Source organism: Meriones unguiculatus, chromosome 3 (assembly GCF_030254825.1).
Source record: "Meriones unguiculatus strain TT.TT164.6M chromosome 3, Bangor_MerUng_6.1, whole genome shotgun sequence".
NCBI lineage: Eukaryota > Metazoa > Chordata > Mammalia > Rodentia > Muridae > Meriones > Meriones unguiculatus.
In genome coordinates this window covers 793,436-813,277 of record NC_083351.1, presented here as the reverse complement: position 1 = coordinate 813,277, position 19,842 = coordinate 793,436, and the positions used below count along the sequence as shown (strand labels likewise).

At 48.1% G+C, this 19,842-nt stretch overlaps 1 protein-coding gene across 1 annotated transcript in view; it reads left to right on the top strand.

Moving 5' to 3' along the window:
* Positions 1-3,833: 3,833 nt before the first annotated feature.
* The window catches only part of Cfap74 (cilia and flagella associated protein 74), a 56,910-nt gene continuing 40,901 nt past the window's right edge, over positions 3,834-19,842 (top strand). Inside the window, exons 1-11 of the mRNA XM_060378914.1 lie at positions 3,834-4,123; positions 6,673-6,758; positions 9,021-9,105; positions 9,242-9,385; positions 10,384-10,482; positions 11,865-11,969; positions 15,413-15,586; positions 16,018-16,128; positions 16,675-16,777; positions 17,401-17,558; positions 18,695-18,896. Of these exons, the coding sequence (XP_060234897.1) occupies positions 4,047-4,123; positions 6,673-6,758; positions 9,021-9,105; positions 9,242-9,385; positions 10,384-10,482; positions 11,865-11,969; positions 15,413-15,586; positions 16,018-16,128; positions 16,675-16,777; positions 17,401-17,558; positions 18,695-18,896 (1,344 nt within the window). The 5' untranslated portion in view covers positions 3,834-4,046. The remainder of the gene's footprint in view (positions 4,124-6,672; positions 6,759-9,020; positions 9,106-9,241; positions 9,386-10,383; positions 10,483-11,864; positions 11,970-15,412; positions 15,587-16,017; positions 16,129-16,674; positions 16,778-17,400; positions 17,559-18,694; positions 18,897-19,842) is intronic.

Sequence of the window (19,842 nt, the reverse complement as noted above, 5' to 3'; positions counted from 1 at the left end):
CCTATCTCCAGGGTCATTATTATGGTTCTCTGATGCCCAGTGGCTTGAGAACTGTTAGTGTCTTGTATATCTTGTATAGTTTTTTAAAAGTTGTTCTAGATAGGATGAAAGAAGCAAAAATTTCCCTTTGTTTTTCATGTATTGATTCTGTGTTCTTCAGCACGAGGGGTTGAACCTAGGCCCTGCACATGCTATACGTGATTGCTGTACCACTGAATTACAGTGCCAGCCCATCTTCTTTTTTAAAATTTATTTTAGGGTCTAGAGAGATGTTTAGCACTTTAGAGCATTTCGTACATAACTCCAGGTTAAGGGGATCTGACACCATCTTCTGACCTTTGAAGGTACCAGGAATGTAGTACATGCAGACTCACACACAAAATAAAATTAATAAATTTAAAATAAGATTAATTTTTTTCCTTAAATTTGTTTTATAAAGTGTGTGTGTGTGTGTGTGTGTGTGTGTGTGCAAGTACAGGTGCCACTGGCATCAGACCTCCTGCAGCTGGAATTAGAGGTTTTGAGCTACGGACCTGGGTGTTGGGAACCTAATTGTGGTTGTCTGGTAGAGCAGCAGGTGCTCTTAACCTCTGAGCATCTATCTTGCATGCACTCACACACCCACATGCGTGCACAGAGACATGTGTACATGCACCCCTTTTCAACTTTTTGAGACACAGTCTCATGTAGCCCAGGCTGTCCTTAAACTCACTGTGTAACTAAGGATAATGCAGAACTTCTGAGCCTCCTTTCCATCTCCCAAGTTCTGGGTTTAGAGGTGTGTGCCACCATGCCTGCTTTATGCATTGCTGAAGATCAACACAGGGTCTTGTGCCAGCCGGGCAAGCATTCTGTCCTGAGCTACAGCCTCTGCTCCACCATTATTTTTCAAACAAAAACAACTTTATTGCCAGGAGTGTGCAGACCATCACATTGTCTTCCTTTGTGACAGCTTCCTTAGCCATGGTAGTTAGGTTATTGGTGCTCTTTCCATCTGTCTTTTCCCTTTTTTTCTGGTGTTTTCAGGCTGACTCTCCCTTGATTTGTGGCTAGGTTTCTCTTAGGTGCACTGTATAAAATTGGATCTTTCCTCTGGGTGTTTTAGGAGTTTTTATTTATGTCTTATCTCTGTCTGTTTGGTTATTATATGTCCTGGTGTGACATTTCCTGATTTGTTTGCCTTAATGCTTGTGAAACTTTTTGGCTATCACATTTCTCTCCCAGTTTCTCAGGTAAATAAATACCTGCATTTGTGCTGATGTGAAACTTTACTGTAAGTGACTTTGGTTTGCTTTGGTCTGTCAGTCCATGACAGTTCACTCTCCCGTAGATTTATTAGTTGGCTAGAGAGTATCTTGCCCCTTGTTGCCATCATGGCAACCAGGAGGGAGGATAAAATAAGACAAAGAGAACCTTGTTGCCCCTCGTTTACCTCTGGGGTGCTGTCTCTTCCTCGTCAGGCAGGAGTGTCGGTGGAATGCCCTGAAGTCATTCCAGAGGAGTCTGGAAAGTGAAGTACTCAAGGATGTCTATCAGTGCCCACCCCACAGGCCCAGGCACTGATAGACATGTGAGGTCCACAAGTGAGGGCCATGGCCTAGTTTTGGTAAGCCTGTTCACCAGAGACTCAGTCATTCCTGGAGCTCAGTGACTCCAAGTACTCAGTCCTTGCTCTGCGGCTGCCTTTCTTCTCCTCTTACTGTGAGAGAGCAGGAGCCTGCCGACCACCAGAGTGACACCAGATTTCACAACAGAATTAGCATTTTATTGGTGGCCTTCAACTTTTCAAGATCCCTCTGTAGGGTGAAAATGCAGTATAATACCAGGAGGAGCATTCTCCTGTATCCCACAAACTCACACTCCCCTAAGCCCACATCACTGCACCAGCCACCACTCCACCAAGGTGTTGTTGGTAAAAGTCTCACCGATGAGCTGCCTCCTTACACAAGCAAGTCACACACTAACTAACATGGCTCTGCGTTGCCAGTGAGCGGGACAGTGGGTACTCTATTTCCAAATTTCCTACAGTCAGCTTGCTCAGACATTTCTGGCACCAATTGTGTCAACCTGTGTTAGACCTGGTTTCAAAGCTTTCGACCATAGGGCCTGTTTACAGTCTTGATGATAAGTGTTTTAAGTTCTGGGTTATGCTTCTGCCCCATGGCTTTCCCCTGAGCCTCCTTAGGATATCATCTGATCACAAGTTATCATGGGATAGCATGAGGAATACAAGAAATTTAGTAGGTGGGCACATCTTGGGGACCATTAAGGGAGTAAAAAGAATTGGGCTGGCAAAACCTTCAGTCCTTGATTCCCATCTGACAAATTTAAATAGAAGGGGAGGAAGCCAAACCTAATCTATACCCGACAGGTTCAGCCAGAGCACAGGGAGCACGAGGGCGTCCTAGGCATGCCCAATCGGCGTTTCATCCCGGCATCAAATACTTGAGGCAATGTAAAAGAGAAGACCTACTGATTTTTACTGCAGTGGGACTGAGTGTATGACCTGTGTGTGGAAGGCAAGCTTCTCTGACCGGATCGTGCCGAGCTGCTAAGACCATCCCTGAACTTTCCGTAGCCTCGCCCTTGAACCTGACTCCAGCTTCAGCTTTGGCTCTACATTGCAAGTGTTTCAGGGCACGGTCAGCTGGGTCCATTGCTTCTTGGCTATGATGAGACTGAATATCATGACGAGGGCGTGACAGAGCAAAGTTTCTCACCTCATGGTTGTCAGAAAGCAGACCGATGACGGGAAGGGGCTGGGGACATCTGTATCTTTCCAGGGACTGACTTTCTTCAGCTAACCTAGGTTCACGCCCCAGCAACACCACACGCACGCGCACACCCCTACCCACCCTTCGGGGGCTGATCCAGGGCAGTGGTGCCCCTCAAGCTTCCAGCCTGGAGAGGAACCACCTGGCTGCACTGAAGGGCGCACAGAGATGCCCCACCAATCTCCTCGGAGGTTTCCACAGCCTCTGTATTTCTTGAAGGCTTCTTGACGCTGAAGGTTCTCCATCTCTGCTGAAACTAAGCCATCCCTGCTACGGCGAGGAAAGGAGACATGCCTGTCCGATGCTGGGCCCACCTCGTGCCCGGGCTAGTGACAATGCCAACCTCAGTGAGCAAGCACAAGCCCAAAGGGCCCCGTGGGCCACCCAGAGCAGTCAGATATCACCACCCAGAGCCCGAAAAGATTCCAGCTCTCATGTAAACGGTCCTTTATTTTTAAGTTAGCCGTCGACCCAAGTTTCAACGGGCTTTAGCCAAGCCAACCAGCAAACCTCCGGCGGGGGCTCGGGCCCGCCCCCGCTGCACTGCGCCTGCGCACAGCCTCCCCCGGAGCAGCCGCTGCGTCGTTGCCATGGAGCTGCGGGCCCAAACTACGCAGCCTCAGACCCGCGGCGGCTGAGGGCCAGTCGGGCCGTTGAGAGGCCGTCGTCAGGGGCGACTTCTGAGGGGCCGACCACTGTCCAGGGCCACTTGTGAGGGGCTCTCGCTGAGGGACCTGCCGAAGAGCTGTTCTTTGCCGAGGGGGTTGCCAGCGGTCCGAGCCATTCCTGCGGGACCTTTGCTGAAGTCTCCGCTGAGCACCACCACGCACCGGCCGGAGAGGTGGGTGCCGGCGGCGGGTTCCGCCTGGGCTGCCCTGAGCATGCGCCGAACAAGGGCGGCGCCACGGCTGCGCGTCACGTGGTCGCCACCGTGGACGAGGCGGCGGACCCCAGCCCCGCTGGGGAAGGCCCCGGCGTCTTCTCAGAGTAGGGTTCGCGTCCCGCCGTCCCAGGGTGGCTTTAAATGCGGAGCGCGTCAGGAAGCGGGTAGGCCTCCGTAGCTCGGCTCTCCGGAAGATGATTCGGTAGCCGGCCATTCAAACGTGGACTCTGGATAACAGCAGAAGGGCGTGCAGCGGGAGATGCTGAGGGACTGAGTGCAGGCGCCGCCGGCGGTGGCCGAGTGTCCTCTTTATAAAGCTCCTGGTTTCAAAGCTTTCGCCCATAGGGCCTGTTTACGGTCTTGATGATAAGTGTTTCAAGTTCTGGGTTATGCTTCTGCCCCATGGCTTTCCCCCGAGCCTCCTTATGATATCATCTGATCACAAGTTATCTAACTTCAAATCCAGGTGACTGCCCGCATTTTCTCTCATAGCTCAGACGTTTGCGGTCTTATTTACAAACCTTGAGGTCTTGGCTGCCGTTGGCCAAACCACAGTGGTGGTTTCATTTTTCACAAATGAGCTTTTAATCCCCATGGAGCTGATTTTCCAGGAAAGGGTGCAGCATAACATGCCCACTGAAACCCCCCCAGTTCTGGTGAGCAATCAGATTTTGTACGACGTGGCATCAGTCTGTAGCAACCAGTTTCTAGATTCTTTATCCTAGTGGATAGGTCTGTTTCTCTTTGCCATAGCACCGTCCTAATTTTCTAACTTTAGAATAAATCTTAATATGTATAGGCCACTCCTCCCTTATTCTTCAAAACTTTGGCCCATTGTTCTTACACATCTATATTTTAAAATTCATTGGGAAAGTTTTAGATTTCTTTTTTCTCAGCTGTATACACACCTCTGTATATGCTCTTCCTGAGACTTGTTTAGATAACATAAAATTGACTTACTGACTATAGGAAGTCTACAGCGCCTGAACCTGAGTCTTTTTATTTGTTTTTTTTTTTACATTATATTCTTTTTGCAATTTTTTTCTTATAGAAAATTGCAGGATCACAAAAATAAAGAGAAAGAGGCTAGGAAGATGGTTGAACTGTTAGGAGCATTTGTGGCTCTTGAAAAGAACTGAAGTTTCATTCCTGAAGCCATTTTGAGGCCATTTACAACCACCTGTAACTCTAGTTGCGGGAATCTGAAACCTTTGGCCTGAGTCACACACACATGCATACACATACATAAAAATGCAAAAAGCCTTGGAAAAATTAAAACATAGAAAGAATGCCATTCTGGAGACTGGAGTCCTCTTCTTCCCTTCGGGCTGTCCAGACACCCATGCAGACCTGTGCTGGACGGCTCAGTGGTCAGAAGGCTCAGTCTGGCAGTGAGTTGGGGTGGAGGGAGCCCTTTCAGTGACAGGGCTCTTCCAGCGATACACAGCTCTCTATTGGAGGGAGCAGTGCTGTATAAACCTTGGGAGGGTTTTGGGTGGCTGACTATCGTGGGCTCTGGCTGAGGTTCTGGGAATGCTTCATTTGCATGGAGAGGAGTGCCAGCTGGACATGTCTTGGTCACCAGGCTATGTGACTGCCTCAAAAATTGATGAGATGGGGGTCAAAGGACTGCACCAAGGCATGTGGGCACAGAACAGGGAGGGGGGCGATCCTTGCTCTGCTGAGCTCAAGACCAAGATGGACAGTTTTGGACAGTCTTGACTTCAGTCTAGCTCTAGACCAGTTCCCCGGGTCACGCAGTCCATGTGTGCCACAGGAGGATGATATGAGTCCTAGATGCCAACCACTCTTCGTATCAGTATGGGCATTGTGCTGTCCCTGCCCCAGGCTGATACATTATAAAGGTACCAGGCATGCTCCCAGCTCTCTTTGAAAACCTTAGTAAGTACCACTTTGCTTTTGCCAACTCACAAAATCATATCAACTCCAACAAATTTGAAAGTAATTTCTTTTTTTATATATATAATTTATTTAACTTTATTTTATGTGCATTGATGTGAGGGTGTTAGACCACCTGGAACTGGAGGTACAGACAGTTGTGAGCCGCCATGTGGGGCTGGGAGTTGAACCTGGGTCACTTTGGAAGAGCTGACATTGCTCTTAACCACTGAGCCATTTCTCCAGCCGAAAGTAATTTCTTAACAAAATTCAACACCTGTTGCCAATTTTCAGAAATTATCACAAAAATCTCATTTAGGGTTGTCTGCTTGAATTAGGGCCGCACGCAATATTGGTTGGTGTGTCTTTTAAGGCCTTTTGATCTGAAACTTACCCCCACCTTTCCTCTTACTCTGACGTTCATTTGTTGAGGAAATTTGTTCATTTGCTCCTTTTTATTTTTAGTACTTTTTAAATATGTATGTATGTATGTATGTGTGTGACTCAACACATGTGCGTTCAGAGGACGCCTTCCGGAGTCAGTTGTCTCCTTGAGTCCTGAGGCTTGAACTCAGACTGTCAGGCTTGGCAGCAAGTACCCTAACCTTCTGAGCCATCTCAGCCGTGCAGCCATACTAAGTAGGCATGTGTGAGAGCAAACAGGCTTAGTGGCCATTTCTGTATCTTATTTGCAACACGTAACTGTTTTGACCTTTTACACTTGTAGTGTTATCTTGCAGATATGTAGGACCTCTATATTCTGGATACAAACTTTTGCCAAACTCTCTGCTCTAACTGTGTTTTTCTTAGTCTATAGCTTACCCACTTTTTAACGTGTGAGGCACACCGGTGGTCGCAGGCACCTCCTCAGCCTCCTGAACACCGGGGCCTCGGCTATGCATCACTGCACCCTGAACTATTATAAACGTTAAAGCTTCTGGTTTTTTCTGAGACAGGGTTTTTCTATGTAACAGGGCCCTAGCTGGCCTCAAACTCATAGAGATCCTTCTGCCTCTTCCTCCCGACTGCCGGGATTAAAGCTGTGCACCACCATGCCCAACAAGACTTTTTAAGCTCTAATCTTGTTGATATGTATTATGTAATAATCTTTTGCAGCTGGTTTCTGTCTCCCAGTATGGAAGAGCCCACCACCGTGTTTTCTGATGAGGACCCTGTGGACAACTTCTCTTCCATGGATTATGGTAACAGAGCCTTTTCCAATCAGACAAGTTTCAGCAGCAGAAAAGACAAAGTGCTTGGTTGCCCTTTATTCCAGGGAAAGTACATCTCCTAAATTCAATTATTCCTCAAGCAGAGAACTTCAGCTGTTGTTTTTGCTGAAAGAGAATAAATAATGGCTTAGGCCTGCACGTGCAATCCTTATTTTTCTCGTTTCCAACATCACCATTAATAAATTGATGCCATTATTTATTTATTTTTATTCCATGTGATTGCATGTATGTCTATGTGAGGGTGTGAGTTCCCCAAGAACTGGAGTTACGGACAGTGGTAAGCTGCCGTGTGGTGGCTTCGAATTGAACCCGAGTCCTCTGGAAGAGCAAACAGCACTCCTAACTGTGGAGCCGTCTCTCCAACTCAACATTTTTAATCTTTTTTTTTTTAAAGATTTTATTTATTATTTTTACAACATTCTACCTGCACACCAGATCTTACTGTAAATGGTTATGAGCCACCATGTGGTCACTGGGAATTGAACTCAGGACCTTTGGAAGAACAGAGAGTGTTCTTAACCTCTGATCCATCTCTCCAGCCCAACATTTTTAATCTTAATCCTTTGAATGTGACCTACTTTTCTTTTTCTGGAATATTTTAGAATTTCTTTTGCAAATTTCTGATGATCCAAACTTCTCTGAGATGTCCTTGCTTTGGTATCCTGTCCAGCCTATAAACGATTCCCTGACCATGGAGTCTGGAGTCATGAGTTCCCTGTCCCCTCCTCCAATCTGTCTCTGACCTTTCTTCCTCCTGGGTTGTATGGCCCTCTCATCTAATTGTCTCTCTTTTATCCTCCTTGTGGTAGTAGGCTTGGGAGTTTTACATTTTCATTTCAGTACTTTTTACAGAGATATAATTAGTATGTAGAGATAAACCCGTAATTCTCCATGTTTTTTGAAAGTCTATGGTGATGTTCTCAAGACAATAATCTTGTAAAAAAGTTTTTTGGTTTTTGTTTGTTTGTTTAGGGTTGGAAAGATGTCTCATCAGTAAGAGTACTTTTGATGTTTAGAGGACCCAGGTTCAGTTCCCAGCACCTACATGGCAGCTCACAACTTTCCGTAACTCTAGTTTCTGGGAATATGTCACCATCCTCTGGCAATTGCAGGCACATACGAGGTGCACATGCATACATGTAGGCAAACATACAAAAAAAATTAAGTTTTTTACGTTGGGGTGTGTGTGTGTCTGGGTGTGTGCAGGATAGAGGACAGCTTCCCAGAACAGGTTCTCTCCATCTGCTATGAGGCTTATGGAGACTGAATGCAGGTGATCAGGCAAGCATGCCCACTGTGCCGTTTAGCTGTCCTTCAGATTTTTTTGAGAACTCTTCTACATTTAAAGTCATTAGCAATTCAGAGAACCTTTATTTTATCAGTTTTTTTTTCTGCCCGTATTTACCGTGTTAAAAATATATATATATAACTTGGGTCAGACATGGTGGTACATGCCTTTAATCCCAGCTCAGAGGCAGAGACCTGTGGATCTCTGTGAGTTTGAGGCCAGCCTGATCTTCATAGCAAGCTCCAGACGAGCCAAGGATACAGAGTGAGACCATCTCTCTCTACTTGGGAGGCCAAAGCAGGAGAACTGATGTGAGTTCAAGAGTAGGATACATAGTGGAACTCTGGCTCAAAGGAAAACAGATCACAAATAAGGTAAAAACTGACTTGAGTTTGACGGAAATGGCTTTTAAATTCCAGCTGAGGCAGGAGGATAGTAGCAAAATCAAGGCTAGCAGCCAAAGCTGCATATACCTTGCCTGAAAAAGAAAAAATAAAGTTGAAAGTTTAAAAGTAATAATGAACTACTGTACTTGAAAGAGAATCTGGCTCAATTAAAAAATAAAAATAAAAGCATGTGTCATACAAGTCCTGCCACCTCTACAAACTCCATTAAACAATGAAAATGAACAAAAAAAGCAAAGTGTTAGTGCCCTCCTGGAAGCAGGTGAGGGCTGAGTAAGAGCCCTGGGGACGCCCGAGCTCCCTGGACTCACGTGTGTACGAGCTTGGTTTTCTTTGACTTCTGATAATACTTCTGTTGTGTTTTCTATTTTGAGGCAGGGCCTTTAGCCCAGGAGGCCTTCAGCTTCCTGGACCTGAACCAGGTTGCTGCTTCTGTTTCCGTTGTTCCTATGCTGGGATAAGAGGCATGAGCCACCAGTCTGACTGTGGTTTGGCTTCTTGTTGGTTTTGTTTTGTTTTGACTGTTTCCTTGATTTATAGAAAGAATCCAGCTAGAAGATCCAGATTATGAGGTAGCAGGTCTTTCCCTGGGATGTGAGGAAACCAGTTCCCTAGGACACTGCTGGTAATTGATGGTGCAGGCTTCCTCCCTCTGAAGGAGGCTGTGGAGCTGCTGGGTGGGGAGCACTTTGAGGGAGCACTCATGGGTAGTGTTGCATGTCTCGGTGTGTGTGTGAAGCAAGTGCTATCTTTTATTCAAGTTCACCAAAAGAAGAAGAAGTGAATAATGAGAAAATGAAGAAGACAGCCACTAAAAACACCATCCAGGCCTTTCATCTTCGGAAGAGCTTAAACCTCCTAGACAAACTGCACGAGGAAAAGGACCTTTTTATCCACAAGACCAGGTGAGCGTCCTTGCTGAAGGCCCATGGCCTAGCCACACCTTCTGGTTGTGCAGCGTCCTGTAGGAGGTCCTGGCTCTTGTCTTTCTGAGAGCTCTCTATGGGAGAGTCCTGCCAGAGTCTTTACAAGGAGCAGCCCCACACGCCTGAGCAGCTGTGGTGCCCAGGGCTCCTTTTGCCCTCCCTCGGTCCTGACAAGATCCCCTCTTGGTCCTGCCAGGTCCCCTCGAACATATCAATTCTGCATGTTTTTGGTGTAAGTGCAGCCTTAGTGGACAGCCTCCTGCATCTCAGGTCCTCCCGGTCTCGGCTCCCTAGCACTCGGTCTGCCAGTATAGCCAGTGGAAATGCTGAGTGTGTTCCATAACATACAGAAAAGTTGGAAACTAGTGGTAGGCAGCTGTCCCCTGTGTGCCACCTCTAGGTTGCTGTGTACAACTTTTCCTGCTGAGTGTTTGTCCACATGTGTGTCACAGCCGTGGTTCTCTTCTGAGTCAGATGCTTCACTCCTGTTTGAGTGTCCCGAAGAACAAAAGCATCTTGCTACGGGACGGCAGCCCAGCCCAGCACCTGTGGGGACAGGATTTATCCAGTAGCAACCTCATCCTGTCACCCTCAAAGTGTCCTTAGAACTCACGCTTCCAGCTGGGGTGAGCATCCAGGCCTTCCCAGGGAATGTTATGACATGCTGATGAAGACTGTAGTCATTTGTTGCTATGTGCTCTTCAGGCGCCAGTGCTTACACAGCTCACCTCAGCTGCACTTCCTTGGCTTCCTAGGCGTATCACTCCTAGGAATTTACCCAACTCACCCCTTTGGCAGGGCTTTCAGAAAACACACTACTCATATGACTTGAGAGAGTCAGAGAGACCCCTAAAAAGACAGAGTGTTCTTAGTCCTTGGCCTAGACCTTAGACCTTCTTTCTTCCCTGCCCCACTCACGTCTTTTGGGGCTAGACTTTTAGGAAAACATAATGCCAGTTGTTATTTCAATGTTTTAGAGGAGAGCTGCGCGTCTGCCGTCAGAGGATGGACCTCCTTATCAAACAGCAGGAGAGCTTGGCAGCTGAGATGGCCACACAGAAAGAAGCCAACAACATGTAGGTCATCCAGGGAGAGGAGGCTGGACAACCAAGTGCTACCATGGTGGCCAAGGCAGTGACATACCATAGAGGCTCATTCGCTCAGTCAACAAAGATGAATGTTGAGTGCCGCTGTGTTCAGTTACTGAAGCATCTCTCATTAGCTCAGTTAGAGCTAGCATATCTCCAGGGCGGCAGACAGACAATGTAACACAAAGCTCATTGCTAAAATACTTGCTAAGTGAGGACCTGAACCGACCCAGCCATGAGCAGTGTGGCCCCAACACTGGAGAAGCAGGTGCAGGAGGGTCCCGACATCTTGCTGCCTGGCAAGACCTACAGGATCTGTGAGTTCCAGATTCAGCTTCAGAGCTTGTCCAAAGAGAATAAGGCAGAGAATGGTTGAGGAAGACATCTGATGTTGACATCTCACCACATACATGTATACACATGAGCATGCACACATTTAAACACATGCAGAGAAAAAAAAAATGACCAGAAATGTTCTTACAGGTCACTGAAGTCAGGGAGTAGACAAGGCTGCATCCACACAGCTCCAGAAGTACTTGTAGCCTTGGTCACTGTGATGGGAATGGCTTCCTAGAGAGCGTTTATATCTGTTTACTTAGAGACAGAGCCTCACTCTGTAGTCCTTAAATTCACAATCCTCCTGTCTCATTCCAAGCCTGAGCCAGCATGCCTGGCTTTTTGTGGGATTTAAGAGGCCATCTGAGTCTGTGCATTGGCAGCTCAGTGTCCACACATAATCCCAGGGTTGCTCAGTTACTAGAACCTGCACAAGTGTGGGAACATTCTTCATCCATGTCCCCCAGCCATGTCCTTAGGCTCTTCTCATCTGAGAGGCCTTTTGGCTTTCCCTTCAGACAATTTACCACCGGGAGGAGAGACCCGCTCTGCACTCCATAAAGTGCTTGCATCTGGTTGTACAATACAGTAGACTGAGAGCCATACAGTTAGGAGGGAAGAGGGACAGAGAAAAGACTCAGAGTGGATCTGACTTAGCACCAGGCCTTGGCGGTGCTTCAGGGAGTATGGCTGGGCCTTATCCCTGAGGGGCCTGACAAGCAGGAATTCACCTTCTAGTTTCCTAAGAGAAACTGAGGCCCATAGCAGAGAGTGCCTGACTGGTGATGAAGGCAGAGGCCCTGATGACCTCCAGCCCCCACAGATCCTGTGTAAGGCCCCATCTCAGTCCTATTTGCTGGATGTAGGAAGCATCTTTACTTGACACTGCAGGATCACACTTGCTTGTCTGCTTCTGATAGACTCTCTGAATGTGGGTTGGCTGAGGGAAAGTACCAGGCCATCCTCAGCTCTCCTCCTCAGTGGACCACTATGCTGACCTTTGATCCATCCTGTGTTCCATTGTTCTCCTCCAGGGCTGCTTTGGGCCGTCTCCAGGCTGCATCTAGACGTCTGAACACAGAGCTAGAGAATGAGAAAGACCTGCAGTCCAAAATCACAGCCATGCTGAAGGACAGCGAGTAAGTTTGCAAGAGCCTGGAAGATGGGCTTCATAAGTTAGAACTGGCTGACTTACACAGGACACAGATCAGGGCAGTTTGTGGGACAATTCCTAATTCTGTCATGGGTTTGGGAATAGCCACTGCACACTGACCTCTTGGACACCAGACTCAGACTGATGGAAGTTTATTGAATGCTGAACAAAGACTGACTGGTCAGGCCATAATTGGGCTGGGAGCCAGACTATTACGACGTGCTATTTCTAAGACAGCTTTTTACATACACACACACACACAAAAAAAAAAAAAACAGGTAACCAGGAGTAGGAATCGAGGGAGGGGCAGCATTGCATCATTTTGACTAGCTAAACATAATTGATTTTGTTCCAATTGTATTGTATTGTATCTAGGCAGCTAGACAAAGCACTTTAAGCTGATTGGCCGGGATTTAGGGTAGGGGAGCTCTTGGAGCTTTCCAGCTTTCGTAGCAGGATGCTGTGTTCTTTAACTCAGGCAGAACATGCTTTTATCATCTGTTGTTTGATTCTAAGCAGCAAGTGCTGAACTATTGAACTATTGAATTATATCAGGCCCTACGTGCCTGAGAACTTGAACTTAATTTAACCTTATGATCAAAAAGGAGACTTGGAGGCAAAATGGTTTCTGATACGCTAAAGGCTACAGCAGGTGTTAACAGAGGAGCCACAGTTATGCTAAGAACTAATTTAGCCCCTCAACGGAGGGGCTGTAGAGTTTAAGCAGGTTACAATAATTTGAGTATGAAGAATAATTTGCTTTTCACTCTCTAGATGCTTAGATACTTAGGAATTAAAAGGCGACATGTTAAAGCGGCTGAAAGAAAAACATTGTATTTTCAGTTTCCTCACTTTTATTTATTTAGTTAACTGTATAATCAGTTTCTTCCCCTCTTTTTCTTACGTCCTGTACTCTTGGGCTGGGGCTCAGTGTAGATTGTTTGAATAGCATAGATAAAGCCCTAATTTGATCCCTAGTATTGAGATAAAAAAGTACCCTCAACTTTTCTAGAATCATCCACAGGGGCAGTGGGAATGCATGAATTTAAGTATTTTGCTAGTGAGAGTTTAAATTTGCAAACTAGACATGCCTCTAGCAAGTCCACAAAGAAAGGGGTATAAACAGCTCGCTGACAACAGCAGTCAGGGCTCCCAGCATGTACAGGCCAGTGAGCCATGGGGCTGCTGCCCTACCTTGGGTCTACATCACAGGTCTGCTGTTGCGTGACAGCCTCCCGGGACAGAAGACACATGGTGGCATAGAGCACTGTCGGGGCCCCTGACTGTAAGCGTGACAGCTGCCGATCCTTGCTGCATATCATAATCCCACCAGATGTGTCACCTCTTCACCCTCTCCCTCAGTGGACTCTTGAGCCTTAACCACACACTAACTGGCGCCTACTCTAATTGGTCACGATCCAAGCCAACATCCTGAGACAAGTCAGCTCGTCTGTGGCTGAGAAAGTAAACATTTCTACTATCCAGCTGCCGCTGGCACTCTCTCTCCATGGTTCAGAAACCAGGGCAGGCAAGGCCTTTGGAGGCCCTGCCTGTATTTAGTTGCTATTAGCATCTGCTTACTTTTAAATTTTTTTTCACTTTAAAACAATGTGAAACTTATAGAGGTAATTCAGAAATGGCTGTAGCATCTCTCCTATCTCCAGTGCAGGTGGTCCCTTTTCTTCAAAGCTTCTCTTGCTGTCATTGCTCTCTGACCACACTGGAGGTTCAAATAAAGGTCTCTGGCGGTGTGTCTATTTGTGTGGGATCTGAAGTTTGCCACTTCCCCAAAGTCCCTTGTGCTACCTGCATGGAGGAGATACGTTGAGCCCACCTCTGCTGCAGCCACGAATAGCCACCTGCCCTCTGCCTCTCAGGACTCCATCAACACAGAGCCTGTTTCTAAGGGCAGTGTTTCCCACCTGTAGCCTTCATATGCCACAGAACCAGAGTGGCTGTGAATGTTTTGAAGCCATCATGAAGGGAATATTCCCTACTCAAGATAAAGCTTCTATAGTGTGTTCTCCCCAGATACATTGTTCCTTTCTTCCACCCAAAACATTTTTTTAACAAAATAAGAATGGAAGAAAATTTTCTTAATGCGAGTGTACTGGCTGATTTTGTGTGTCAACTTGACACAAGCTAGAGTCATCAGAAAGGAGCCTCAGTTGAGGAAATGCCTCCGTGAGATCCAGCTGCAAGGCATTTTCTTAACTAGTGATTAGTGGAGGAGGAGCCAGCCCATTGTGGGCGGTGCCATTCCTGCGCTGGTGGTCTTGGGTCTATGAGAAAGCAGCTGAGCATGCCATGGAGAGCAAGCCAGTAAGCAGTACCCTCCACGGCCTCTGCCTCCAGGTTCCTGTCCTGCCTAAGTTCCTCCCTGACGCCCTCCAGTGATGGACCATGACCTGGAAGTATAAGCCAAGTAAACCCTTTCCTCCCAAACTTGCTTTTTGGTCATGCATTAGAAAGGCTAGCTGCAAAGGCAAGTTAGCACATTTGTTAAAAAGCCTATAGGACAGACCTGAAGCATTTTATTGCTTTGCTGTCAGATATGCCAAGTTTCAGCTGAAATGCTTCTTCCCAGTGTTGGATGGTGAGTCATGAACCTTCTATCATTAGGTCTTGTCTAACAGGGTCCTCCTCCAGGCAGAGGATGGCCCCAGGAGAAGATCTTCCTGTAGCACCTGTGTAGCTGGATCAGCTGTGGTGATACTGTAGCACCTGTGTAGCAGTGTGATCAGCTGTGAGGCAGGAAACCACATTTGACTCATGGGTGCATGGCTTCCCACAGCCTAGGAAGGACAGTTCTGTTTTACGTTCTTGCTACTCATCCCAAATACGGATGAACTACGAAGCTCCTGGGCTTATGCTGGGAACCTGAGGAGCCTGTGTTCATCACAGCCACTGAAGATGCAGGACTCATTGACAGTTGATGGCAGAGTCACCCAAGACCAGAGTCAGGCAGATCCCCTGTTATCCAGATATGCCCCAGACAGGGCTGGCTGCTCCCATTCTCTCAGCCTCTTCCCAAGCATGTTTGAAGACTTGGGGTGATTCGTGGAAGCTCTGGAGACCCCCTTAGAAGACATTTTCTAGATTCCTTCCTCAGGCCAGGCAAGGGGACCACTACAGTGAGCTGACTGAAGTTGTAGGTGAGGTGAGTGCCTGAGGCCAGATTTGATGTGATGGTGATTTTCCTAAGTTTGAAGACCAGGAACCGAGACCTCATTCTCCAGTAATACTGAACCAAAGGGAAGCCAGAGAGGAGGGTGCTGAGTCCTCAGTAGTAGTGTCTTATCAGTGTCTGCTTAGAATACTGATCAAATTAAAGTTCTTCCCAAACCCCCAGACATGCTTCTCAGAGGTGTGGGCCCAGGTCTTCACATCCTTAGCGACCCCAAACAACAAATGGTTTCTTTTCACAAGGAATGCCATGTGGCACCTTGAGTTGCAGGAGGGGCAGTTTGAGGATGTCAGGAAGCATAACGAAGAAGCAGCGGAAGCTAGGCAAAGGTGCCTCGAGGTACACGCAGCTCAGCTACTTCAAAAGGAGAAAGAAACCTTGGAGAAGGTAAAGAGGAACCATCTGCTGAGGGTCCGGTAAGTGCCGCCCAGGCCCTGCCCTGGCTGGTTCCTTCAAGGTCTACACCAGGTCTTCCTGGATGCAGCTCACAGTCCCTTCTCCTCACATCTGTGCCGTGGGCCCTGCCCACTCACCACTGAAACTGTCAGACCCTTCCTTCTGCATCTCCCTTTGCCTCTTTCCAGCTGTGCTGTGCTCTGGCCCCTTCACACATCTGGATACTCTGCCTATACAAGCCTTGGAGTGCTCAAGCTCCTGTACATCTTCTGCTCAACTGAACTCTGCCCTCCCAAGATGGCGAAACCACTCTTATCTCTTTAGAGCACCATCTTTGCTGGTCTCTTCTCCTGCCAGGCTCCCTCATACCAGAGCCCCCAGCAGCACTTTAATATCTGTGACACACAAGTACATGTGAGCCTTGTTCTAACCTCTGCCTCTGTTACTGCAGGAAATCCTTGCATGTACAAAAGGAGCTTGGGCTGAGACATCAGAAAATGTTGGAGGATGCCCAAAGAAACCACAGAATCGCAGTAAAGTTCCTGAAGGCCTCTCTGGGAAGGTGGGTTTTTAACTTAATCTTCTGTCAATGTCCATGAGGAGTTTAGGAGTGTGGGTTCGTAGGTTTCACTTTGAAATTCCCTGATTAAGTAATTACCTAATCATCAGAAACAAATAAATATGGAGTTTTCATTTTAAGCTGCTATTTGTATTTTCGAGGAGGGCATGAGTCACAAGGCCATAGAGTCTAGAGAGCATCCCCACACTCCTGTCCCATAGAGACAGGCCCTGATGGCAGAGCCTATCCACTTTACCTCTATGTGGTCAGCTTTTGTTGTTCTCCTGGTAGAAATAACCAGGCCTAAGGCTTATAACTCTGTAATTGTTGGTATTGCCTGCATACATCTCTGTTAAAAATGCCTATTACAACAGGCGTGGTGGCACACACCTTTAATCACATTGCTCAGGAGACAGAGGCAGGCAGCCTGATCTCTGAGTTTGAGGCCAGCCTGGTGTACATAGTGAGTTCCAGGTTAGCCAGGGATGAATAGAGAGACTGCGTCTCAAAACAAAAAAACAAAAATAAGTAAAATGCACATTACTGCAGGGTTCGTGAGCAGGAGCAGAAGGAGAGGATGGAGTCCCGCAAGCACATGAAACAGCGAATGGATGCTGTGCTGGCACTGAAGAACAACATCACCGCCAGCCGGGTGGGTGCCGACCCAACACCAGCCTCTCTGTACCGCTAACCAGCAGCCCCTGCCCCTGTCTTCTCCATGGGAGCCAGAACTCTGACCTTAGGCTTCTGCCATGAGCCAACCAGCCTGCTCAGCTGTTCCCTGAAGGTGTACCATGCCTCCGTCACGGGCTCCTGCCTGGACTGCAGACAGAAACCCTGCAGAAGAACAAGGACAGCTTACAGTGTTGTGAGAGGGCCTCATCAGGGAAACGGCAGTGGTAGGGCCAGGGTGGTGTGAGGGCCAGCACTGGGGCTCAGGTAGGTAGGAAGGTGGTGTAGGGAAGAGTGGGCACAACATCATGAAGACTCAGGGACAAGCGAGCCAGTAGGAGAGCGCCATCATGCACAGAGCTGCACAGAGTGCCACACCGAAGGGACCCTAGGCTGTGTGCTAGGTGAGAAACACAAGCAGAATTGTGGATGTTTGCAAACGGCCTGTTATGGGACCCACAAGTTTCAACATTGATTTAAAGACAACCATTCAAAGAAAAGGTCTGAAAATGAATGTGTGTGTGTGTGTGTGTGTGTGTGTGTGTGTGTGTACATGAGCACGTGCTGCTGCTGTGACTTTTATTTAGAGTTGCCTATTTTCAGGAAACCCTGAAGAAGTTCCAGGTATGGAGCCAGAACAGGGCGGCCCTGGCTGAGAAGAAGGCCCTTACGGAGAAGGAGGCGATCCTGGCCCAGGGTGGAGATGCATTCAAGCACCTCATCCATCAGCGCAGGCACCAGGAGCTGGAGGCCCAGAAGCGGTGAGAGCTGGGAGACCCCTGTCTGGGAGTGGGCACGAAGATAACCAGAAAGCTTAATCCTCATCCCCCAAAGTAACAAAGCTGATTCCTGCCAAGAGTTTCCATGGAAAGCAGGAAAGCAGCTGTGGGCTACGGGGAAGGCTGCAGCACCCACCCCCAACCTTGGTGGCAGAAGTCTCCAGGAAGTGCTGACCTTTGGGGACTTTTGGCAGGGGCTCTTAGTGGGGCTAGGGCATCTCTCTTCCCATTTCTTCCCATGGCTTCCTGAGTTTCTGTAACTACCTCATTGGGGGATGCCTGGGGTTCATTCTGCATTTACTGCCCTGCTGCTGCATTCTTTGGTCTCTGTCGGGCCATTAGTCAGTGTCACTTCCTTGGTCTCACAGTTTCCAAAGAGGCCTGCTTCATATCTGGCCTTTCCCACCTTACACACATCACTCAGGTAATTTCTACTTAACCCAGCTTCTCAGTGTCTCTGTCTAAAGATGTCCTCATTCTGAAGGGTCAAGCCCTTTCTCCCAAGTCCCCGTTCCCTGCTGGTCACTGCATGGGATCTGCGTGGCTATTGCCTGCCGGTTCTCTTGCTACAAGCCATCCTCCTCTTCGAAGTGTCTCACTAATATGCAAAGCACACACACACATAGGCACACTCCTACAATTGCCAGCAGAGTTTTGCCTGGATGATGCCTAATTATAGTGACTCTGAGAATGAGTGAGATGCCACCAACCCCTAATGTTGCCCTTGCCTTTTGTCTCAGCTGGGTTTCCTCAGCGGCCAGCCTAGAAACTAGGGTGGAAAGGCTCATGAGGACCAGAGGACTTCTAGTCTGAACTAAGTGAGACAGTTCAAAGCTGGATAGGTCAAACGCAGAGCCAGACAGGGCAAGACAGGTTTCGGTAAGGTGAGGATTCAAATCACCTCCAGTCTAGTATAGCTTATGAACTTTATCTGTTACACAGTCCAAGGAGCTTGGAGCTTATCCAAGATATGGTGCCCTTCCACCACAGCCCTCCTAGCCTGGGCCTGAACTCCAGGGAAGGACCAGAGAGCTAAAAGAAACCCCCAGTAGCCACTGTCCAGATTGCAGGTGCTGGAAAAGGGCATGTGGCTCTTGTCTGACAAGCACTTTCTACAGGGCTTTTGAAGAGGAGCAGAAACTTCGGAAGCAGGAAATTGTAAGTCGGATTTTGAAAGAGGAAGCTGAGGAAGAGCACAGGAAGAAGAAGCAGCATCCACCCGCTAAATCCACAGACGGACAGACTCTGAGGGACAAAACCTGGAAGTACATCTCCGACTTTTGTGAAGGGAAGACTGCCCCAACCACCAGCTGCCTGCCAGTGAGTAGGACACCTCTGTCTCCATGTTGGGGTCAGGCACTTGGAGGTGCAGCTGGGAAGGGCCAAGGGCTCAGGTGTGACTAGGAGGCTGGCTAAGGTCTTTAGGACCATGGCCCTGTGACCTCCACCAGGGTCCTTTTCTCCCTCACATAAGTTCCTTGTGTTGGCCAGTGGTGCTACTGAAGCCCTCTAGAGCTGCCTCTGTGAGTTAGGGGAGGTCCCGCATCTGTCCTCATATACAAAGTGGAGTCAGTCTCTTGTGAAGAGACCTATGTACATATTACCACCCACTGCCAGTATTTGCCTGAAAGCCAAATACTTCTCTTACACCAAAGGCCTACTCTGAGACAACACTCTAAACTGGGAAGATTTGTTTCCAACTTAGCTCTCCTAAAAGGCATAGTGTGAGGACAGACACTCCTTAACCCAGCATCCTGCATTCCCGGAGTCGCTTCCTCAGGCTTCCTGGCCTTCGGCCTCTGGAGCCCTTCCTTGAGACTGTAGTGCATCATGAGCTTTCTGTTTCTCATCTCTCTGTGTACTGGGTGGAGCTCTCACACGCCTCACCTTGGGGCCCTCAGGTCTTTTGAAGCTGTCATCCCTTAGGGGCACATTCTCTGCGCTTCCTGCACGCTCCCTTCTGAGAGGCCTTCTCTGACACCCCCGGGTCACTTTCCTAATGCACCTATGTCACAGCCTTAATCTCTGCTCCCAGGAACACAATCTGGGCTCTACAGTAATCTCCTTTCCTCCAGGAGGGTGGGACTTGGTTTCCCAGTACAGTCAGGGGAGCCCTGACCCCAGACAGTTCCACCAGAACCAGCACAGCCATCCTTTCTGAGTTTTCACGGGACTTTTCCATGGTTGGTGTGCCATCCATCATAAAAGCACAACACAATGAACATCGCTGCTGGAATGGCAGGGAATTACAGACATCCGCTAATCA